General features: G+C 42.1%; 2 protein-coding genes across 2 annotated transcripts in view; one reads left to right on the top strand and one right to left on the bottom strand.

The window, feature by feature from the left end:
• Window positions 1–16,077, bottom strand: part of UBXN2A (UBX domain protein 2A) — a 29,163-nt gene extending 13,086 nt beyond the window's left edge. Inside the window, exons 1-2 of the mRNA XM_090280953.1 lie at window positions 15,833–16,077; window positions 5,876–5,930 (exon numbers count right to left, since the gene is read on the bottom strand). Of these exons, the coding sequence (XP_090137079.1) occupies window positions 5,876–5,916 (41 nt within the window). The 5' untranslated portion in view covers window positions 5,917–5,930; window positions 15,833–16,077. The remainder of the gene's footprint in view (window positions 1–5,875; window positions 5,931–15,832) is intronic.
• A 6,044-nt stretch (window positions 16,078–22,121) lies between these two features.
• Window positions 22,122–24,417, top strand: part of ATAD2B (ATPase family AAA domain containing 2B) — a 130,223-nt gene continuing 127,927 nt past the window's right edge. Inside the window, exon 1 of the mRNA XM_090280952.1 lies at window positions 22,122–22,346. Within this exon, the coding sequence (XP_090137078.1) occupies window positions 22,137–22,346 (210 nt within the window). The 5' untranslated portion in view covers window positions 22,122–22,136. The remainder of the gene's footprint in view (window positions 22,347–24,417) is intronic.

Here is a 24,417-nt window from a genome sequence, read left to right as displayed (position 1 = left end):
TCAAAATTGCTTTAAAAGGGCTTATGATGTACTTTTTGGTAACAGAACACTCTCGAAACCAAAGGTATCGAATCCATCAGGCACTGTCATAATCTTGACACATTTCAGAATGAGATTTCCCACTGAACATTTTCATTTCTAGTTTTACTCTATTCTTTATTTTTTTTAAATTGAGGTATAATTGACATACAATTTTATATTAGTTTCAGGTATACAAATAAAAATTTAATATTTGTATAGCCTGCAAAATAATCACCACAGTAAGTCTAGTTAACATCTGCCACCATACAGTGATGAGAACATTTAAGATTTACCATGCCAGCTTTCAAATGTGCAATCCTGCATTAGTAATTACAGTTGCCACGCTGTACATGACAGCCCCATGACTTACTTCTTTTATACCTGGGAGTTTGTACCTTTTGAATCCCTTCACCCATTTTGCTCACTTACAAATACTGGTTTTCATTTTGTATTGATATTATAATAGAAATATCACCTAAGATTTGATTGATAGAAAAATTATTTCTGGCTGATCTTTTTTGAAACCATAAATGTTCTGAGATATAAATGCTCAGATTCAAGAAATAACACTTTTTATAGCTCTTACACTGTGCCAGGAACCACAGATACTCTTACCACATTTTATAAGAAAAATGAGTCACAGAGAGGTGAAGTTACATGTCTGAGGTTACGCAGACAGTAAGGGGCAGAAACAGAAGTTAAACCCCATTAACCTCTTCCAAGTCTATATGACTAACCATAGTACGCTATAAAGCCTCTCTCAATAGCTAACATTTATTGAGCATTTATTAATACATGTTAGGGACCATTCTAAGTACTTTACTTAAAATGGTTAAGAATTGAGTGTTAATTCACTCGATCCTCACAAAGATCTAAAAGGCACATATTGTTTTCATCCCCACTTAATAGATAAAGAAAAGCTTAAGTAATTTGACAATATTGCAAAGCTATTGGGACGCAGAGCTGGAAACTGAATCCAGGTAACCAATGCCTGCGGTCTTAATCACTGTGCTAGACTGTCTCAGAATAGCGATTATTATATTGTTATCAGATTGCTGACAGGGCAATATTTTAATTTAAGTACATTCTTTTTACTCTTCTAGGTAATTCTGTATCTACACTTAAGACACTCCATATTACCATAAGGTATTAATTATGCCTTTTCCAAGGCAATGACATGATGCTTCTACTCAAAAATAATCACACCCTAAGATGACTTGTCACAACACTGATGATTTCCCCTTTCTTTAAGAGTAAAGCTGTGTGCCAGAAGAGGATACTGTCTAAAAGCTCAGGCTTTGGCATTTGTTTAGGTAGCTTCACTAAGTCAAATTCCCTGTGGGCAATGTGATTTGGCTTCCTCATCTGCAAGGTGCGGATGCTTCCACCTATTTCACGTGGTTGTTGTGAAGATTAAGTGCAAATACATATATGGCCTATACCTGCTATACAGCATGGACCAGCTGTATACTGGCACACAGTAAGTACTTAAATATTAGAGAATATCACTAAAACCACTTTATGTATTATAGTTTTTAATTATTTCTTCTGTTCAGAAAGCAGTATACTTAATTACTAATTACTAAGTAGGAAGCCAATAAAGCTGTGAACATTCAGAGTAGCTGAAGTTTTATTCCGTTACCTTATGCATTTGGTAGGTAAATTCTACTGAAATTCATTACGTTAATTCAAATCATTCAAGCATTTATTAACTACTCTATGCCAGGTTGTAGGGATTTCCAAAGACAAGTAAGAAATAGTCTAGGTTTTTAAGAGGTTCCAAGCACAGTGTGTGGAGATGCATTATAAATAGCTCTATGCTCACAAATTTGATTAACTTAGATGAAATGAACCAATTCCTTGAAAGGACCAATCTCATATAAGGAGAAATAGATAGTATGGATAGGCCTACATCTAGTAAGGAAATTGAATCAATAATTAATAATCTTCCAAAACAGGAGACACCAGGCAGGAATGATCTCACTGGTGAATTCTGTTAAACATTTAAGGAAGAAATGATACCAATTCCCTACAATCTCTTCCAGAAAATAAAAGTAGAAGGGAACACTCCCAACTCATTCAATGAGAACAACATTCCTCTAATACTAAAACCAAATAAAGATGTTACGAGAAAGGAAAACCAAAGACAATATCTCTCATGAACATAGATAACAAAATATTAGCATTATAAACCCAACAATATGTTTAAAAGAATCCTACACCACAGCCAAGTAGGATTTATTCCAGGTATGCAAGGCTGATTCAACATTAGAAAACCAATTAACACAATCCATCACATCAATACACTAAAGAAGAAAAATCATATGATCTTAACAACAAATGCAGAAAAAGCATCTGATAATGTCCAACTTCCATTCATGATAAACTCTCAGCAAGGTAGGAACAGAGAGGAACTCCCTCCACTTGACAAAGAACATCTATAAAAATCCTACAGCTAATGTTATATTTAATGATGAGAAACTAGATGCTTTCCCCTAGTATCAAGAAGAAGAAAGAATGTCCCTTCTCACCACTCCTTTTCGATGCCATACTGTAAATCGTAGCTAAACCAGTAAGACAAGAACAGGAAATAAAAAGTATACAGAGCAGGAAGCAAGAAATAAAATGACCTTAGTTTGCTGATGACATGACTGTCTACATGGAAAATTTCAGGAAATCAATAGCAAAAAGCTCCTTGGACTAGTAAGCAATTACAGCAAAGTTGCATGATACAAGATTAATATACAAAAGCCAAGTGTTTTCCCATACACCAACAATTAACACTGGCCTACAGAATTAAAAACATACTATATATACATCAGCACCGTTTGTCAAACTCCACAGAACTATTCAACCCAAAGAGTGTACCCAAATGTCATCGTCATCGGCAGCCGTCCGTCTCGAGAGACGATGGTGTAGCTTCTTAAGAGTCTATCTGCACCGCCGAGAATGGCTGTGCAGTCCAACTCGGGAGTGACACGGTATCTGTCTCCTCCCGTGTTGAATCGACATCTTGCGATGACGCTGGAGTGTCCTCTCCAGTGAAGCTGAAGCTACAGAGCCTGGGCAGGGTGATATGGAGGGTCTGCTGTTGCCCATGCAGCAGATCCCCCCTCTCTTCGCAGCTGAAGGGTCCAAGGGAAAGATGGAGTCAATACAGCTTGGCTTCAGGTGCGCCGCAGGAGTTGCCGGTGTTGACTACAACGTCAAACCGCCTTAGGGACTCCGGCTCCGGATTTTCTGTCGGGGTTTACTCCCTTAGCCTTTCCCCTGAAGAGGTATGCCGCAAGGCAGCGGAGGTTTTTTGGAGTCAGAGTTTTCCTTCTCTGAATTGTAATAATAATACCACACTAATATAAAATGTTAATAATAGAGTAAACTCTTTTTGTGTGTGGGGGGGGCAATAGGATATGGGAACTGTGTATCTTCTGCTCAATTCTTGTAAATGTAAAAGTCTTAAAAATAAAGTTTATTAATAATAAAATAATTTTAAAAGAGCATGAAAGATATTCCTGGACAGAGAGGAAAAGAGTAGGAAACTATATCACATTTAATATTTCTTTGTAATTCAGGAAACCCCTTTATATTTTACTATATTAAACTATAATATAACAAAATTCCATGGACATACTGATGCATACAGACTTGCTGTAATACTAAATATATCCAGAGAACTTTATTATTTCATCTTTGTCTACTACTCTGTCATCCCTTTTCTTACTTGTCACTATCATGTTATGACTCAAATACCAATACTCCTCTTTATAATTTGGAAACCAGATTACCAGAGTTGTTATGGCTAAGTAAATAGTCTTGAGACCTCAAGAGTTTCTCTAGTAACAAAAAGCACACAAGTTTCAAGAAAGGGACTTCGAAACATCTTTTTTGCTCACTTTCTCATTCACTACTATGTTCTGTATAAGGTTAACAGCTAGGTGCTGTCCAAATAGGTGAAGGATTTGCATCTGTGTGTGCTTTGGTAGCACACATGATAAATATGGATCTCCATCATTTACAGTCATTGTACAATTGATACATTTAGAAAATCAGTCTTCTTTTCATGGTTTACTGGACTTACTTTTCTAACAAAATCTATTTTTGTTACAAAGGAAATTATGAACTCTATTGCTAATACTTTTGTGTAGATATCTTACTAATTATTTAATTACATTCAAAATACTGATACATGTTCAACAAAGATGAGGCTTGAAAACATGCTAAGTGAAAAAGGTCAGTCACAAAAGGTCCCATATTATATGATTCGATTTAAATGAAGTGCCTGGGACAGGCAAACCTAGAGACACAGGAAGTGTGTCAGTGGCTATCAGGGAGAAGGGGGGTGGCTGCCAACAGGTATGGGGTTTCTCTTTGGGGTGACGTATCTGTTATAAACTCGGCTGTGGTGATAGCTGCACAACTTTGTGAATGTAGTAAATACCACTGAATTGAATACTTTGAGTGCTTAAATTATCTGGTTATGTGAGTTAGGTCTCAATAAAGCTGTTTTAAGAAGTCCTAAGCTAATTTTAGTCATTTAAATCAGTCATTCCATTTATTTCTGGGTAGAAAAGAGTGGACAAAGTGGGCCTGCTATCCTGTCAAAGGCCTGATGACTTTCCTTATGAGAGTCAGTAATTTAAGTCTGTGACTAGCCCCAATAAAAAGCCTAGGCTCGTTTTCAATGACCTTTCCTGGTAGATATCATTTCACATGTGCTGTCATAGCTTCTTACTGGGGAATTAAGTGTGTCCCAGGCGACTCAACTGGGCAAGGCCTCTTGGAAGCTTGCGCCGGTTTTCCCTGGACTTTGCACCCTATGTTTTTTCCCTTTGCTGATTTTGCTTTGTGTACCTCCATTGTAACAAATCATAGCCATTAGTATGATCCTATGCTGTGAATCTTCTCAGCAAATCATCCAACCTGGGGGTGGTCTTAGAGACCCCTGACACAATCTCACAATTATATGGTTAGTATTAAATATATATAAAACAATAAACACTTCAGTGAAAAAAACAATAACAAATGTTTGTTTGGTACAGAAGCATTTACAAAGTATTTGTAAAGTGTGAAATAAATACTTTTCTGTCACCTTAACTGAACTACGAATGAAAGGAATTTACCTCAAGGATTTAAACCAAAGCATAATATTCAATACAAAATCTATTTTACCTCAGATGAGTAAGAAGTAAGCAATCTATATTGATAGGAGTAATAGATTTTGCAGCTACCACTTATTGAGTGCCTTCTATATGCCATACTATGCTAAGTGCTTTATAATGGCTATCTAAGTCTCCCCCAAATCTTTCAGGTACCTAGGTATAGCCCCAGTTTATAGATGAGATATTGAAGCTCAAATAATCTACCTAATTTGCTCAAAGGCCAGAAAGGTACTATAAGACAGGGATGGGGTTCAAACCTACGTATATCTGACTCCAAAGCCATTGTATTTTCACTGTGACTCTAACACAAGAGGCTAATGAAGCAGTTACTTGAATTTCTCACTTATATGACAGAAGTAATATGTGAACAGAGAAAAAGTTAACAACTTTTTTTAACCAAAGAAGAATGTGTTTATTTCACTTAAATTCTTAAACATACTTTTTGGTGATTGTCACACAAACTGTCCTAGCAATTTTTAAAAAACTTAATAATAATAAGATTTAGTGACTTTACTAAGATCCATTTAATGTAGCGATGGTAAAAAATTACTTTAAAATATATCACTAATAGGTGCTAAACTGAGATCATCATACTGAACACTTACTATTCCAGTTGGTGAAATGCAGTAAAAACAGAAAAAGCTACTAACAAAGTCATTAATAACAAAGAAACTTCATAGATTGAATTAACTTACCATTCTTCTTTTATACTTTCAAGATTATCTACTTCTTTCATTCTCTTCTGCCTTGCTACAAAGGTAAAAAGAAACAAGAGTTAAAGTTGTGAATTTGGTATTTTAAATAAATTCATTCCTCCTCTGAATGCATTAATATTCATCACTGTAAATTATCATGTATTCCTAAAGTAACACCAAAAGGGTCATAAGAACAAGTAACCAGACTCAAGGCTGTTACTATGATATACAGTAAAATGAGTATGTTTTAAAGTAAACTGAAACAATTTCACCACCAACTTGAGTCGATTGAGTTCATTTGTTTCTTATGTGTGTAAAATATTTATACTGTTCCAAAGTTGACCTAAAACACAAGATATATTCAGAGAAATCCAGTTGTCATCCCTGCCCCTTCCACCCTGCCCTCTCTCTCCCCCAGCTTATGGGTAACGTTACTTTTTGTATTTTTTCTAATGTAAACAAACATCTATATTCACAATCACTTCTTTCTGGGATAAAGAATAATAGCACACAAATGCGCTATGTGATGTCAAACACAGACAATAGTTGTGAACTGCCTGCCTAGTGCAAAATTAAAGTTGTCAGTTGTCAAAATTCAAGTTAGGAAAAATCAGGTCTGTTTTATCTAATCTGGAATGTCTGGTTATTTAACTAAGGAAAACACAAACTGATCATGGAGAGAAAGAAAAAAGAACGTCAATAATGTTTGAATGTTTTAAAATTAAATAAGCTTTAAAAAAATACTAGAATGCAATGCTTTAATAAATGTTAGTCACCCCCAATCGACATTACAACTTCTTTTTATATGTGCCTAAAACAATATAGTCTTAAAATTTATTGATTTTAGAGAGACAGACAGACATCAATTTGCTGTTCCACTAATTTATGCATTGATTGGTTGCTTCTTGTATGTGACCTGACCAGGGATTGAACCTGCAACCATGGCGTATGGGGACAATGCTCTAACCAACTGAGCTACATGGTCAGGGCCAAAACAATTTAATTAAGAGTATGTCATTATTAGGTCATGACAGATTGCTTATATCAAGGTCCCAGAGACTACACTGCAGATTTAAAACTAAAGAAAAACACTTTACCCAAAAGGAGGCACAATCAAGCTAGATTTCTACAAAGCATTAAAAATGTTTCAACTCTCAAACATACTACAGCAAATAAGAACATGTTTCTTAAGTTCTCCCTGGGGAGAACATATACAAAAAGTAAACACAGTACTGCTATTTGTAAAAGGAAGTTTTAAGCGTATTTAAATAGAAAGCAGACGTCAGTCATAGCCACTGAAGGTCCACCAGATCCACCCCGAAGCAATGAGAACCAGAAGAAAATGGCCTTAGCAGCAGTCTGCTGGCCCCACTTAGAGTCTCTGAAGGATCTGGAGGTGAAGGTAATCGGGGTAACTGAGGACCCGGTGGCAGCCTTTCACCGGGTAATTTCAGAGTCTGATTAACTTTAGGTTCTGACTTCCAGTTTCCTGCTGCTAATGGAGCTGCGCCCATAACCACAGCCAGTTTGGCTGGAGCACTAATTCCCCGGTAGCTTCTGTTTTGCCAGGAATTAAAGTAGAATAGTGGAGTCTGCTCTGGGAAATATCCTATCCTTGAAAATTGTTTTAAATACCTTTATTTTTTTCATTATGATTTGAATATAAACTGATAGTGAATGTATTTCTTAGCCTAGTGATGAGAAAATTGCGAGCAACTCTGAAAAACTAGGTGAAAGTGACAGGAAGAAGAAAGGATATTCAAAGGGGCAGAGAAGTGAGTATAACAGCATTCCCAACAATAATTTCAGACTACCTTTTAGCTAGAGGGTCAAGCCACACTATCCCTTTAAACTAGGTGCATATGTTACTTTGGTAAAAAGATATATATTTTAAAAAAGCATGATTTTGTGTTCACTAATATTTTCTCCTAAGACTTTGTCCTTGAAATTTTGTTTCTAGAACTATTAAAAAAAAATTTTTTTTTTAAATTGATCCCAAAAAGGGAGGAAGGGGGTGGGTGGGGGAAACAAACACCGACCAATTGCCTCCCACACGTGCCCAACCAAACTGCAACCCAGGCATGTGCCCTGACTGGGAATCGAACCTGTGACTTTTTGGTTTACTGGCTGACACTCCAAACAACTGAGCCACACTGGCCAAGGCTCTAAAACTATGTAATTGCTTCTCTTCAAAAATTGCTTCCCTTTCCAAGATATACAAAAGAATAGAGAAAAATATAAATACCCAACCCTGCCATTGAGATTCAGAAAAATTCACATTTTGACTTACATGCTCCTTTCTGTTTAAGAAATAAAACATTATAGACACAGTTAAATATCACTTAATATTTTAAAATATTTAACACTAAAATATTTATTAAATGGTATGTCTTATATATGTGCATCTTACTGCATATTAATTGTACCTAAGTAAAGTTTTAAAAAATATTAAAAATGTATATTAGACAGCAATTACTGTACACCAGGCATGGTTCTGGGTACTTGGGGTACACTGTGAACAAAACAGGCAAAGAGCCCACCCCTTGTGGACATTACATATTGATAGTGTGTTTGCTTTTTCACTTGACAGTTTCCCAACATTGTTTTCAACTATCTAAAATAATCCCTTAGTTTAGATATGACATATGAACGTAACATATTCATTCCACTTCTTGGCTTACATTATAACTATATTTCTAGGTATTGAAATCCTAATTATTCTTCCAAGTCCCAACCCAAGATCCACTTCTACCATAAAGGTGAAATAATAAACCCTTATTAATACTTCCTTCCTACAGCATTTATATTTTTGGGACTTAAGTCCTATCCTCTGATATTGTTTACTATTGTTTCGATCGTGTCTTTTAGTCTCTACTGGATCCACGATCTTTGAAGACAGCTATCCTGTTTCTTCCACAGTGCACAGCAAGTGCAAAGCAAACAGCAGCCATCCTCAGAGTATTCCACTATGTTTCCCATTGATAGGTTATTGTTCTCCAGCAAATTACAACGTTAAATTTTTCATCATTTCATAGTTATAGGCTAGTAATAAATTGTTTTGCTTGTTTTATGACAGTAAAAGAGAATGAAGAGACCTTGGTTTCAAACTGACTTGTACTGGCTACATCATAGTTGAGCTGGATGGTCTTAAACATGTTATTTAACTTCTCTATATCCCAGTTACCTAACCTGTAACATGGAGATAATTATCCTCTTCATAACGCTGTTGTGAGGACTAAAGAAGACACTGAAAACACAATGTTATGCCCCTTTCTCTTTTCCCAGTCCTCCATCACACCTTCTATTACAGGGATTGGTAAGAAACAACTTCAGTCTTAGTCTTAAAAGTTTTAATTTTGACTCAACTATGAAATTTTACTTTTGATTTCACTAAGTCAACTTTTAAGAACATTTACATATTTATTTATTGAACCCCTTACCACTGTGTACAAGCACTGGTTTAGAACCTATGATAGAATGATCAATAGGACAGCCACAGTCTCTATTACCAGCAAATTTACAAACTAACAAGAAAAAATATACTAATTACTAATGGCAAACATGATGCAGAAGAAAAAATGATTCTAATATGGATGTGAAGTCACCATTATTTTAGGTATTTTCTATCATAAATTAGTAGTATGTAAATGAACCATGTAAAACTTATATCCATTAAGTGACCTCCCAGAATTATCAGTCATGTGACATGAATGAGCCTACGTCACGTTCTGTACAATAGAGAATAAAAAAGCCATCTGGATTTCTGGTCAAGATGGTGACATAGGCACATGTTTGGCTTGCCTCTTCACACAACCACATCAAAAATCACAACTAGTAGAAACATCACTCAGAACTGTCAGAAATCAAGTTGAATGGAAGTCTGAAAAGTACAGAATTAAAGAAACCACATGCATCCAGGCTGATAGGAGGGCGCAGATGCCGAATGGGTTGGTTCCATACCATGTGTGGTGGATCAAAATTCAGGAGGGGTATCTCGGGAGCAAGGTGTCCCAGCTCAACACCAGACCCCCAGCCCACAGTTCCAGGAAGATAACTTCCCACAACTTCTGGCTGCAAAGACCAGTAGGGACTGACTCAGTGGAAGAAGTTGCTGGTGCCCCCAGCAGTTCCTCTTAAAGCACCCACACGTGGACTCACCTACTCAGCACTGTGGTAGCAGCTTGAAAGGCACCAGTAGTAATCAGGGAGAAACTGAAGGGTCTGGCATCAAGGTGAGCAGAGTCTGTTGTCCCTTTTCTAAACCCACCCGCAACAGAGCCACAGGGCACGCAGGCTGGTGCCATATCTGAGACTCCATCAACCTGGCTAACACTGTTTGACCTGCCTTGGAGATCCCCAGGGACTCTGCCCCACCCACTCATGGCCCATCCAAGCTGCTTTTTCGTGTCAATAGCTGGTCTTGGCTCATGCTCCGCAACTTCCTAAATCCTATCAAACAAGAAATAGCTGGCCTCAGTGAGCCCCAGGCCTGGCACTAGTAGCAGCCAGCCTAGATTCACAGCTTGGCTTTGCCTAGGAATCTCCAAGCCCAGCACAAGTAGCAGTCATCGCAGATCACTTTATAGCTCAGGCAGGGTGGCCCTGGGCAAAACACAGGTGGGGGCTGACCTTGGCCTGCACCACCCGGGAAACCCCAGGGCCTATGCATCCAGTGGACAACTACCACGTCAGAGCACTACAATCCTGCCCCTGCACAGCTGATCCTCCACGGAGGGCAGAGGTTGGTCAGTGGTCACAGCCAGTCCTTGCAGCTGACTGAACTGGGTAAATCCCTCCCATTGATCTGTCAACAGCAACCAAAGTTCAATTATAAGAGGAGTGTGTTCTCATCCCACACAAAGGGCACACCTCAAGTACCCAGCCTGGGTAATAGGGGAGGTTCTGCCACTGGACCCAATAGGACACCTACAACATTAGGCCACGCTACCAAGATAGGGAATAATAGCAGCTCTGGCTAACGCATAGAAACAAACACAGGGAGGCTGCCAAAACGAGGAGACAGAGAAACATGGCCCAAATGAAAGAACAGACCAAAACTCCAGAAAAAGAGCTAAACAAAATGGAAATAAACAATCTATCAGATGCAGAGTTCAAAACACTGGTTATAAGGATGCTCAAGAAACTTAATGAGTACCTCAACAGCATAAAAAAGATCCAGTCAGAAAACAGCAAGAGTGGATGAAGCTGAGAATCAAATCAATGATTTGGAACATAGGGAAGAAAAACAACCAATCAGAACAACAAGAAATAAAGGAATCCAAAAAGAGGAGGATAGTATAAGCAGCCTCTGAGACAAATTCAAGAGGTCCAACATTAGCATTGCAGGGGTGCCAGAAGGAGAAGACGGGGAAAGAAAACTTCCCTAATTTGGTGAAGGAAATAGACATGCAAGTCCAGGAAGCACAGAGAGTCCCAAATGAGATGGATGCAAAGAGGCCCACTCCAAGCCACATCTTAATTAAAATGCCAAAGGTTAAAGATAAAGAGAGAATCTTAAAAACAGCAAGAGAAAAACAGTTACCTACAGGGGAGTTCCCATAAGACTGTTATATGATTTCTCAAAAGAAACTTTACAGGCTAGAAGGGATTGGCAAGAAATACTCAAAATCATGAAAAGCAGGGACCTATAGCCAAGACTGCTCTACCCAACAAAGCTCTCATTTAGATTTGAAGGGCAGATAACGAGCTTCCCAGACTATAAAAATACTAAAGGAGTTCATCAACACCAAACCGTTATTATATGAAATGTTAAAGGGACTTATTTAAGAAAAAGGAGATCAAGAATCTTAACAAGCCAACAAGAAGAACAGAGACAGAATCATGTATACTGCGAACATTTTGATGGTTGCCAGATGGGAGGGGGGTGTGGGAGAACGGGTGAAGAGGTAAGTGGATTGAGAAGTACAAATAGGTAGTTACGGAATAGCCATGGGGATGTAAAGTACAGTCCAGGAAATGGAGTAGCCGAAGAACTTATGCGCATGACCCATGGACATGAACAATGGTGGGAGGATTGCCTGAGGGAGTAGGGGATGCTGGGGGGGGGGGGGATCAGGACAACTGTAATAGCATGATCAAAAAAATATAACTAAAAAAAAAAAAAAAAGCCATCTGACAAATATCTAAGTCACCAGCATGAAGTGGGCTTCAGAATGGACAGGTGAAAAATATCTTCATTTTGCCTTAGTTTACTTCCAATTAGTACCACTGTCATCTTACATTTGTATTGCATATCACAGTCTACCAAACAAACACCTTTCCAAATATTATCCAATAATGGCAGAGATAAAATCAGTCAGGAGACGGTGTAGACTGAGCTTTTTTGGAGCATATCCACAAAAAGAAAATCCAGTCAAAATAGATTAAGTCTTTTCAATGTATACATTGGACTTTCAATAGAAAAAAAATTGCAAACTATGAATTCTACTTATTTTTATAAGTAATTTTTTTTAAATATAAGACTTTTATCACAATATTATACCACTGGGTATGCTAACTTTATGCAGAAGCTGAAGTTTCTCCTTAAGAACAAAGACATTCCTGGCACTGAACAGGAGGGAAAAGAAACTAGCAGATCACATTTCCACGTGATGTTCCTTCACTTAGATCTTCTGTGGAATAGAATGAGGCCTCCAAGTACAAATTATGGTAGCATCAGAATCAGACATTTTGAGAAAGTTTATTTGTATATTTTATGAATTTTAGTTTAGTAACTATTGAGCAATAAAAAAACGAAACCTTTTGGAAAGTTTCAGCTTATCTGAACTGTCTGTAATCACTGTAAAAAAATACATTTGTGTCTTCTTGAAAAAGACTGTTAATGGGTGAGTTATAAGTCCCTAAGGACCAAAATGATAGTGGCAAAAGTAATTTAAATAAGAAAATCCTAAGGGAACGGTGAAACTTCAGCAGAGATCGTCAAGGTCACTGAGTCAGTCATTCTTTGACACCGAGACATTCTCATTTCAGGGTTCCTGAAATGTTATCTGCCTTGCAAAACTCAACTCATATACAATCTGCTTTAGAAAAACCTGCCATGATTTCTCCTTAAGGTATGTATGAATATATAGATTTGCTAACACAGCAAGAAGAGATCAGTCAAGTACCCTTAGAATGTGCCTTTTCTTTCCAGACACAACCATCATCTCTAGCTGTTCCTCACATCCATTCATGTCCCCATCCAATCCGATTTCTACACAGATGTCAGAGTGACCTTGCTGATTAAGATACACATTTGATTGTGGGACTTGCCTGCTTAAAACTCTTCAAAGAACTGCCATTGCTCTTCGAATAAGGTCCAAATCCAGATATTACAAAGGAATTCACTGTACTGTTTCTCTCACTACATTTGAGTGATTTGAAAAGTCACCTATAAAAGTTTTAACAAAGAAGAAGAAATCTGGTTGCAAATCATTAACACTGCTTAAGGGGCACCATGTCATCCCTCTGGTCCTAACCACAGCCCCCTTTGCTTTCTACTTTCAGTCCAACTGCTTTGACCTTTCAGTTCCCCAAATCTTCCAAAGCCTCTGTGGAACCTACATCCTTTGCCTGGACCTTCCTGCCTGCCTTTGGGAGTCAGCCTTCACCGATTCCCACTTACCCATACCTCAGCCTGAAGATGACCTTCCTAGGGAAACCTTCACTGATTTCCCTGGCTGGGAGAGGGGACCTTCCATCCCCTTACTTGCTCTCACAACACCCTACAGTCTTCCTTTTGAGCTTCTATCTAGGTTTGTTGGCATTTACTTGTGCGATCATTTGTTTAATATCTCTTTGCCCCAATGAGAATGTGAAGTCTTTAAAGGTAAAATCTATAATGGTTGCCATCATACTGGCAACAGATGTAACCAGTGAAGTTAGACCTGGGTCTTTGAGTTTGGCTAAGAAAGAATTCAGAGCCAAGAACTCTAATTATAAGAGGAATTTACTCGGAATGTCACAGAAGTAGAAGTGAGGCAGCTGGGCTGTGTGGACTCAGTAAAGCAAGTTACAGAAGCAAAAGAAGGGCCCTTGGAACATAGGACAAAGAAAGCAAGGGGGTGCTTCTTGAGGCAAAAAACAGGAAAATGAGGAAGGAAGGGTGGTGGGGGTGTGCGTGCACATGGGTGAGAGAGAGACAGAGACAGGAGAGAGGAGAGAGAAAACTAGGTCTTTCGTCTTGAAAGGCTTTATTTGTTTTCCAAAGGTGGAGATTTTAGGGGAGGTCCCAGGGGAGGATTTCAATAAAATATTCAACAGCTTTTCCAGGTTGTGTCTTTTCAGGGTTGTGATCTCTTTTGATTGCTCAGTGCTAGGATAGGAGGTCATTAGTCATTGCATCTGGTCCTGATGTCAGTCATGTCACTTGTCTGGTTTTGCTGCTTTTCTAGGCCTGGAGCTGAAACACAAACTGAGGCCAAAATGTCATCTCTAGTGTGATCAAAACTCTGCTGGTGTGGTCAACAGACCCAAGGCTTTGTTCCTAGGACTATTTGATGCAGGCCAGAACCTCACTTTCCGGGCAGCTCAATGCTTAAGGGAGTGGTCATAAGGGATTGGTATGAGGTTATTCTCTGGCCCTGTAGTTCCTCCTCTAAGGGGTTCTACCGCATTAATAGTGACATGCCAGAGGAGGATAGGTCACTCTGAGGGCAAAGTCCCTGTGTTCCCAGCTTTGCCGTTGCTAGGACTTTCCACCCTGGTGACCTTTTGTACTTGGCCTAGCCTTCCTACTCTGTTCACGTCTGTATAACTGCCTCCTATATCAATATCATTAGCATTCAGCACACAGTAGGTACTAAAAATATTTGAATGACAAATCAAGTGATTAACGTTATGTATTAAGTAAAAAGTATGTATGCACGTAAAGTAGTTACCACAGTGCAGGTCTAGGAGTCAGTGGTCAATAAGTAGTAGTGTCTGTTAATACTGTATTCTGCTTGTATCATTATTATTTGTGTGCTTAATTTAATTAGTCCCTTGATCCTGCACACAATTCTCACTCATTCCACCAGTACCTAGCACTGTTAGTGTTTTACATAGATGCTCAATATTCATTGAATTAAATTGCATTTTAAGTCAATGTGACTTTTAGTATATTTAGAGAAGACACAACATCAACTTTTAAGGTTTGTCCCATTAAAACTACTGTAAACTGTAATTTAAAAACTTATAAACACTCCCCAAACACACTTGAGCCATGACTATGAAATAAGGAAGTGGATTTTCATGTTGTTTACACAATCTGTCACACTCTACAGTTCTACATTAATGTCAATACAGACTGTCAGTTTCCCGTCTTAATTTTCAATGATCTCAAATTACATACGAAGGAACCAACATTGGACACCACACTGACGTTCATTATCGCTGAGAAGCGACAAACTGTTGAGTAAAAAGGAAAACACAAAGAAAAAAGAAAGTAAGTGTGAAAACAGCGAAGAACATCAAACCCGTAAAATAAAGTGAGTTGTGGGAGACTGGTAATGAAGTTAAATAAGAAATGTCAACCCCAAGCAGATACGCCTTGGATTTCTGTACTGTGCTTTTGCAGCGATCGCCTTTGGAATTCGGGGCATTTTGAGGGCACGCACAGAACTCGAAGTTTAGGAGCGCCTTCGGAACGAGAAAACGCAACTGATGGGCTCTCAAGGAGTTGGCACTCCGGAAGCAAGCCGTCCGCAGCGCGAGCCGAGGCTCACCTGGGCTGGTCGGAGTGTCGTCCGCCGCCCGCCGCCCCCCACTCCCCCTCCCGACGGCGCCCTTTCGGGATCGCAGACGCGAAGCCCCAACCTTGCGGAAACCGGGCTCCCTGAGACAAAGACGAGAGCGGTGGCACGGCCTGACCCACCGATCCCCACCGTCCAGCCCGGGAAAGGCCAGCCCGAGCCCTGCAGAGAGCTGACCACCCAGCCCCGCACCCCGCCGATTGCGTCGCGGCCCCAGGAAACTCACCTCCGGGCGTGGCCGCTGGAGGGGCCGCGCCTTGCTGTCTCCTCCCGTCAATTCGCTCAGGGGCTGCGGCTCAGCCGTCGCCGAACTGGAGCTCCTCAGTTCGGCAGCACCGCGACCCCCAGGCCCTCTTGGGATCCCGGGTCGCGCCTCTGGGTCCGAGCCCCAGTCGCTCAGTGACCGCCACTGTGCGCCGCGCGCGCGCCCAGGCGAGCTCTGCGCATCCCCGAGAGCGCGCGTGGGGGCGGGGCTGGCGGCAGGGCTGGAGACGGCGGTCGCGTCTGGCCCTGGCGTTACCCGCTCCATGGCCGCCACCTGCTTTCTGCTGCCGGCCCGGCTGTTAGGTCCTTCTTCACTCCGCTCGGAAAAAGCAGGGAGCTAAGTGTGGATTCACCTGAGAACCCAGCATCTTCATCCCGCCGTACCTCTTCAGTCTTTGATTGAATCGGTGGAGAGATTTCCCTGCATGCTGACAAATGTTGAACTTGAACTCCGTGACTCTGGAAATGTTGAACTTGAACCTGAACCTTGAGAACCAGGAAAACGACGGTTGAAGAAATCCTCTCATCCCTTTGTGATCCTGAAAGCTTTTACAGCAAAGAACCACCTTCCCCATGTGATTTAGATGTGACTCAGGAATGCCCCCTTGTTTACCTATGACAGGCTCAGACACAGACGCTTCAAATTCCCATTCTTTTTGCCTCATATATGATTAGCTGAACTGATTGTACCCAATGACCAATGTGGACAAAATGCCGGCTATCCTGACTTGACCAAACTGTGGTTAAGCCTCTCTCCTTCCTACAGTCCCTTAAACTTTGACCCACCCTCAACCTGAGCCAGCATACAAGCCTTTCTTATTCACGACTCCGGAAAATAGGCTGACTTCCCTGTAACACATTGTCTGATGTGCAGTGTGGTCACTGCCACCTCCACTGATTCATCGCACTTCCCCACAGCCAGTTCTTTCTAGCTTTTATTCCCTGCTCCCTGGAAAAGAAATGCCCAACTGACCTTGGAGACCGTTGCAGATCCTGTGCATGGTCAGAGAGTTCCCCTATAGCAATAGTCACCCCCTCTTACACCGCACCCTCCCATTGCAATACTTCCTTTCTTTCTGGAATAATTTCTTACAATAAAGTCTCTCTTTATCTAAAGCTAGGTGGGTTTTTTTTTTCCCCTGACAGTTGAGCATTTGCCCTATGGTAATTGCCCCACTACCTTACTGCAGTGGAGAAGTCTCTTTTCTCCCTGTTGCAATAATGTTTTCAAATGAAGTCTCATTTGTCTAAATCCTGATTTGTTTTTTACTTGACAGTTTTTAATGCTAGTATTCAAAATGAGATTCCTCACCTACGAACTTTTGCTGTACCCCACCCAACCACGCCCTGCACCCCGGGTAAAGGCACCTCCTGAATATTTTAAAAAGGCACCTCCTGAATATTTTAAACTCATCCTCTGTTCAGCAATTGATTCTGGGATTCTGTGATGAATTCTGCTTTCACACCAGTGCTCCAGAAATCCTGTCTGTTGAAGCCCACAACTAAGGAGTTATTAGCATACTTTGATTTCTTTGAACAAAGAGACTTTTCTTTGGTCATTATATTAGGCTTTTTTCTTTCTTCCTTTCCTTTTTTTCCTTTCCTTTCTCCCTTCTTCCTTCCTTTTTTTCTTTCCTCTTCTCTCCTTCCTTCCCTTCCTCCTTCACCTTTTTCTTTCTTTCTCTTTCTTTCTTTTCTTTCTTTTTTTCTCTTCCTTCCTTCCTTTCTTTCTTTCTTTCTTTCTTTCTTTCTTTCTTTCTTTCTTTCTTTCTTTCTTTCTTTCCTTCTTTCTTCCTTTCTTTCTTCCTTTCTCCACTTCTTTTTCTTTTTTCTTTTGTCCCAGCACCATTTAACAAAGAGAGGATTCTTCCCTTGTCAAAAATCAATTCATCATAGGTGTATTGGTTCATTTCCGGAACCAAAATTCTATTTCACTTATATAAAGATATATCCTTCTGTAAGTATCATAATGTTTTGATTACTGTTGCTTTGTAGTAGGTTTTGAAATCAGAAGAGTGAGCCCTCCAACTTTCTTTTTCTTTATCAAGATTGTTTTGGTTGTTCTGATAGAGTAGGCAGTTAGACAGATATGAGCAGAGAGGAATGATGGGCCAGATATGGAAATGTCACCAGGGAGGAAAGTACCAGGAGCCTAGCAATGAGAAAAACTGGGAAAACAAGTATTATAGGCTAGGCCCTTATCCCCAGGCTGACTTTTCGTCCCCTAGCATGCTGCTAGTCATGTGGTTTAGATCCCATAAACTTTGATATCGCTAGTCATACAGCTTCGATCCTCTGACCTCCCATATTGCTAGTCACATGGTTTAAACCTCCTTAGAGGAAGGACAGGGGGGCCAGAGAATAGTCTCATATGAATCCCATAGAAGCCCTTGCATGACCACTCTCTTATGCATTAAGTCCTCAGGAAAAGATGATAAATATTTTATTGAAGTCCTCCTCTGGAACCTCACCTAAAATCCCCACTTTTGGAAAATGAATAAAATCCCTTAAGACAAAAAAACCCCAGAGTGACCCAGTGTTTTCTCCCCCTGCCCCTTCCCTCACATAACAGCGCCTTTCCCTCTCTTCTTCTCTTAGGAGCATTATCTTTTCTTTCTTTGTCCTAAGCTCCAAAGCGCCCCCCATCCCCCGCCTTTTGTTCTTTTTGCCTCTGTAACTTGTTTCCTGCATCCATACAGCCCAGCTAGTTCACTTCTTCTGCCACTGTGACTTCTAAATAAATGTCTTATGCTAGAGTTCTTGGCTCTGAATTCTTTCTTAGCTCAACGCAAGGACCGAGGTCTAACTCCTCCATTAAAAATTCCAGTTACCTTGTAATTAGAATCAGTGCTTCCATTTCTGTAAAAGACCATTGGGATTTTGATAGGAATTGCATTGAATCAATAGATCAACTTGAGGAATATCAACATCTTAACAATGTTAAGTTTTTCAATCCATGAACATGGATGACTTTCCCTTTATTTGGGTCTTTTAAAATTTCTTTCTGCAGTGTTTTTTATTTCTTATTTTTAAATTAAATGTTTTATTTTATTTTTAAAATATTTTAGTTATTTATTTTTAGAGAGAGGGGGAAAGGAGTGAGAAAGAGAGGGAGAGAAACATCAATGTGTGGTTGCCTCTCACGCACTCCTAACTGGGGGATCTGGACTGCAACTTAGGCATGTGCCCTGACTGGGGATTGAACTCAAAACCTTGACACATCAGGATGATGTCGATGATGCTCTAACCACTGGACAACCCAGTGTAGGTTCATTTTAAACAAACAAACAAACAAACAAACAACAAAAAAAAAAACATCATGTTGCAGTTTACCGGTCCTTTGCCTGTTTTTTCGTTCCATTTTTGTGAGCTCTTTGAAGGCTAGAACTATGTTGTTGTGTTTTTTTAAAAAAGACCTCCCTGTTTCCTGACCTGGTATAGTACTTAACACCACTTGGGTTTAAATATTTACTGTTAATAAATGGTATAGGTTACAGTAACCCAACTCATAACTTGGCTTTCTCAACTTAAGACAGAAGCAAACAAACACAGAAACAAAACAGAGGAGGAAAGTGTAAGAGACTCTTGGTCCCTCGGAGTGGATGAAGAAACTACTCAGACATTCACCATCTGAGGAAGGAAGGGAGGGGGTTTTCTCGGTGGAAAATCGCCCCCATTTCTTTATTAGCCAGTGTTTCTATCTACTTCCCACACGCGGAAATGCATAAGGAAAACATGCAGCCCTTCCCCAAATGGTAAGGAGTGAAAGGGAAATGCAGATCAATACAGTGTTGAAACATCCAGGTATTTTACACAAGGTCAAAAACATTTCCTATTACTTAATCGTTCTGTTCTTCACATTTTACTGACAAGGACTTGAGGCTACTCAGAGAAAAACAGAGCAGTTTCCCTTTTCCTTAAAAGCCACTTTGTATTTCTATTCTATCTTTAAAATCCTGCGGAGGGTGGGATTCAGAACAAGCACAAAAGATAAGAAACCTGCCGGTTAAGACCCACGTTCCCGTTTTTGGGAGGGCCCCACCCAGCGGTCGTCAAAGTCTTTCAAACCACACCTGCCTGTCTCCCACAGGAAAGCACCCAACGCCTTTTATGCTAATCTGCATACCATACACCTCTTCAGGATACTTTTCTTTTTAAAAAAGTGTTTATATAAATAAAGTCAGAGAAAATAGTTTTCAAAGAGTTACCTCAGAATGACCTCTCTTCCTTGGTAACTGCAGAAGATGGGTTTCCGAATTCTTCCTGATACCAAAACTGCTATCACAAAAATAAAGAATTAAAAAGTAGGCCAGGCTTTGGAGACTACACCAGTGCAGACAATATGGAGGCAGGTCCCCAGAGAAAAACCTTCTTCAGTGGGCCCTTGTAGAGCATGTTGTTGGCTAAGGGGTTTTGAGAGAGGGTAAGGGAGAAGCTCTGATACCCATTATGAAGAATTCAGGGCCAGGAAAAGGGAGTCATGGTCCCACCTTCCCCCTGCTCACAAATTACAGGTAGGAATACTGGCTGATCTTGGTAGGGCTCAGTGTAAATTGTTGAGCCTAGGGACCACCCATCGCAGGACTGGGTGGCACACTGGTGTTGGACCTGAGCAGGGGCCACACTGGCAGAAGTGAGGAGACTTGACCTAACACCGACGGGGACCTGGTACGCCAGAGTGCTGGGGTGAGTGGTATAGGGCTGCAACATGCCTTGAGGAGCCTTCAGGATATTTCTAATACTTAAAGTCAGTTTTTTTTCCCCCTGCAGGAAATGCAACTCTATTCTGCCCAATGGTCATAGCTAAGTGATGCAGAAAAACCCAGGTCCGCTGCCATTATGAGGTGTCCACACCCATAAGAGGAGGATTTTAAGTGTGGTGTCTTGGGGAGGGTGTGGAATGCAAATTAGTGTAAGAGGGGTTTGTCAGCTCTCCTGGAACCCACGCTGCTCCCCAAATGGGAAAACTATGTCCGTTCCCAGGGGCTTTGGGAGCTTGGATGGCTAGAATGCTCTAAAACTCTGCGGCAGCTTGGCGATCTTCTCAGGACTTTTCACGAGTCTTTAAATTTTCTTAATGTAGCAGACAGGAAGAGCTGCCCAATAAATAGTCGGCTTTCTATGGCTAATGCACCAAAAAAATTTGAAATGAACACAATTCATACTTCACAACAGAGCTTCTCATCTTCATCGCGTGCCTGTATCTTTTCCTTTGAGAGTTAAATCACACATTTAAAATTTTTGTGTTCAGCTTTTCGTATTCTTAATTCCTGCGCGGGCGGGGGAGGCGGTGATAAAGGACGCTCTTAGTAGGAAGAATTCTTTCTTTGTGACTCCGCCTTACAGCTGACTAGGGCAATAGAAAAAAACCTTGCCTCGCTTTGTGTAAAGACGCAGGGTTTTGGCAGTTGTTCTTTTTTTCAGCTTACTGTGTGCCAGATACCGCGCAGATCTATTTTATCACACTTGTCACTTTCATTTTAACAGCCATGAAAAGTGTTACTCAAGTTCAGTGTCATGCCTTCGGTGTCTCTGAGATTCCAACTCAGGTCACCGCGACCTCGTCATCAGATCCCCTTCCAAGCCCCGTTCTTGCTTCTTGCTTCCTCCAAACCACCTGGGGTGATGGTGCGGGGTGCTGGGGTACTCGGGCCTGGCAGGGTGTGAGGGCTCACCCAGCCCGCCTTCGGGTATTTCCCGCCCCTCTCCCTAGCCGACTAACCGAACATGAAAACCATAGAGTTGACCTGGTCCAGAGCGTCCCTTCCCTGGTCGCCGAGCCTGACGTCGGGCCGCTGGGCGGGGCCTATTGGAAGGGCGGTCGGGCGGGGGGCTACACAAGAGGGGGCAGCCGGCACGGGAAAGGCTGATTGGCCTTGCAGCGCCCCGCAGCGGCCACGGCGGGAAACGGTCTTGTCGGTCCTGCGGCGCTGGAGCCCTGACGCACGGAGCTCAGGAGCGAGAACGGGAGAGAAAGGGGCAGACATGGCGGCTCCGCTCGGCTCCCGCTGAGGAGAGCGAAGCCGGCGGAGGGGCTGAGCCGTCGGCCTGGCGCCTCGCCCCCGCCTCTCGCTACTTCCTTCTCGCGCCGACTTCCCGTCCTCTGCCTTACGGTCGCCTGTCCTCGTCAGCGCTCCGCAGCGTCCGGGTGGGCTTGTCTCCCGGCCCGGCTCCGCTGGCCCTGACTGCCCGGCCGGCCGGCCGGCCTTGCACAGCTCTCCCGGGCGCGGCGGGCGCGGCGTGGACCCCGTCCTCCAGGCTGGACCATGGTGAACACCCGGAAGAGCTCTCTGCGCCTTCTCGGGTCCAAGTCGCCCGGGCCCGGGCCTGGGGCCGGAGCAGAGCCTGGGACAACCGGAGGCAGCAGCCATTTCATCTCCTCTCGGACCCGCTCCTCCAAGACCCGCGCTGCCAGCTGCCCCGCCGCCAAGGCCGGGGGAAGTGGTGGCGCCGGCGTCGCTCTGGATGAGGCCCGGGTAAGAGCGCGCGCGGCGGCCCGAGTCCGGAGGCTGGCGAGTGCCGTCCCGGCCGCCGGGGCTTTGTCTGGCCGGGTCGGGGCAGGAAGCCTCCAGGGGAAGCTCCCGGGCGGCGGGAGACCGGATCGTGCGGGTGCGGCGCAGGGTGGCACCCGGCTAGACAGGGCCGTAGGGCCGCGACAGCTTCGCCGGCCCGTCTCTTTTGTGTAGAGCACAGCCCTCGAGTCCTGGGGAGAGGGCTCCGGGGGAGGGGGGTCCTCCCGGGGACTTGGGAAGGGTCTGCTCCCCGGGTCCTTGTCCCGCCTTGGAGGAGAACTCTAGGGGAGCCGGGGCCGGGGCCGGGGCCGGGGCCGGGGCCGGGATCCCCGGCTGGAGGGGCCGGCGAAGGGAAAGTTTTCTGCGGTGTCAAACCCCTGTTAGAAGTGTGTCAGCGCCCGCCGGTCTCTAACTCCAGCCCGCTTCCAACTGTTTGGGGGTGGCTCGCGTTGGCGCGGGAGGGAGCGGAGAGCTCCAGTTGGCAGCCGGGCAGGGATGCGGAAAAAAGTTTCTCGTTGCTCTGACACCAACTTGAAAAACAAAATCAACGCTGTCTCCTCTCCGGGCAGGAGAGCGCAGACCTGATCGTGGAGCCGGAGCGGCAGCCGGCCCGGCCGGCCGACCCAGGTCGTAGTTAGGGACCTAGAAGGGCCTTCGGGTCACGGACGGGGCGCGTCGTAGGTGGTCCCAGATCGCAGGGCGGCTTCGATGGCTACATTTTTGTTATGTAACACCCTCGCTGTCACACTGTCGCAAAAATGACAATTGCGGAAGGCCATTGATACAGTGTTGCTTTCTTAGGCGATCGAAATCTTGATACAGTGTAACACTTGAAGCTAGCGGTGATGTTTTATCACTTTAGAGGAATTGGTAAGTTCGTTACGTGAGATTGGTTGAATTCCGAAAAGAAAGTGTTGTTTTTGTTTGGAAAGAGGCTAGTTCGCCAAGGGCAATTTGGCTGGAAACTGCTGTTCTTTTAAAATGCGCCTTTAAATCCACACCATTTTGTTATTATGTGAGGAAAGCAATATTTTATTTTCTACGGGACTCCGCAAGATTATGGTTTATGTGTGCTTCTCTGTATCTCAGTGACATATTTTATGGTACTCTTTTGAAGTATATTTCCTGTGTCTTTGCAAATACATTTGGCTTTTCTTTTGCTAAAAACCAGGGACATATTTTCAAAACTATCTTAATAGACTGTTTGGGGGGCTTACAGATCCCTTAGGCTGAAATAAAGCCAAATCTGAGAGTTGTGCAAACTATTTAGAGCAATGAGAACTAGGCTTTCTATAGAAATCATTCCAAACATGTCCAAGCTTAGTGACTTTCTGAAGATAGAAAGTAAATTTAAGAAAGGTCTGTCTTCTACATTTAAGGGCAAATGAAATATTTAGAGGATAAGCATTTAATTGTCCAGGGCTGTGTGAGTCTCGGGTCTATTAGGGCAGCGTCTAGTTCATCTGATGCAATTAGCTCGTCTGTCACTGATCAGTTTGTGGTCCCACTTTTGAATTCATGGATATCATGCTGTCCTTACCCCCTGAGGAGTGAGGTGAGGTAATTTGTCAAGCAGCTGTTATGGAGAAGTTAAAAGGCAAGGGATCAATAATCTAATATGCAAACAGACATTTGGTAGCTTTTAAATTGCTAGAAGGAAAGATACTAAAGCTCTTTTTAGAAGGATGCTAATGAAACTTTGTGTCAAGGATCCTTTTAAAATGTTTTAAAAGACCATAAGTTACAGGCTAATGAATATTTACTTTGACATATTTGTTTTTCAGTTTTAAGATTTGTATTGTGGGTGTAGAAGGTGATGGAATGATCTAATTGCTTTCTTGGAGAAATTTAAGACGTTTAATAATCCTATATTGTGCATAATTAGTCCTTTAGGAGAGGATAAGTTATAATTCTGATTTTTTAAGTTTATGGATTATGTATTTATGAAGTGGGATGTATATTTCTTTGTTGTGTATTTCTGAAGTGGATTGATTTGAGTCTGGTCAGCTCTTCGTCTCGAGTTAGTTTTATGGTT

Source organism: Furipterus horrens, unplaced genomic scaffold (genome assembly GCF_987537825.1).
Source record: "Furipterus horrens unplaced genomic scaffold, mFurHor1.1.pri manual_scaffold_6, whole genome shotgun sequence".
Taxonomy (NCBI): domain Eukaryota; kingdom Metazoa; phylum Chordata; class Mammalia; order Chiroptera; family Furipteridae; genus Furipterus; species Furipterus horrens.
Note: the sequence above shows the minus strand (reverse complement) of the source record. Positions and strands in the feature narration are given on the sequence as shown.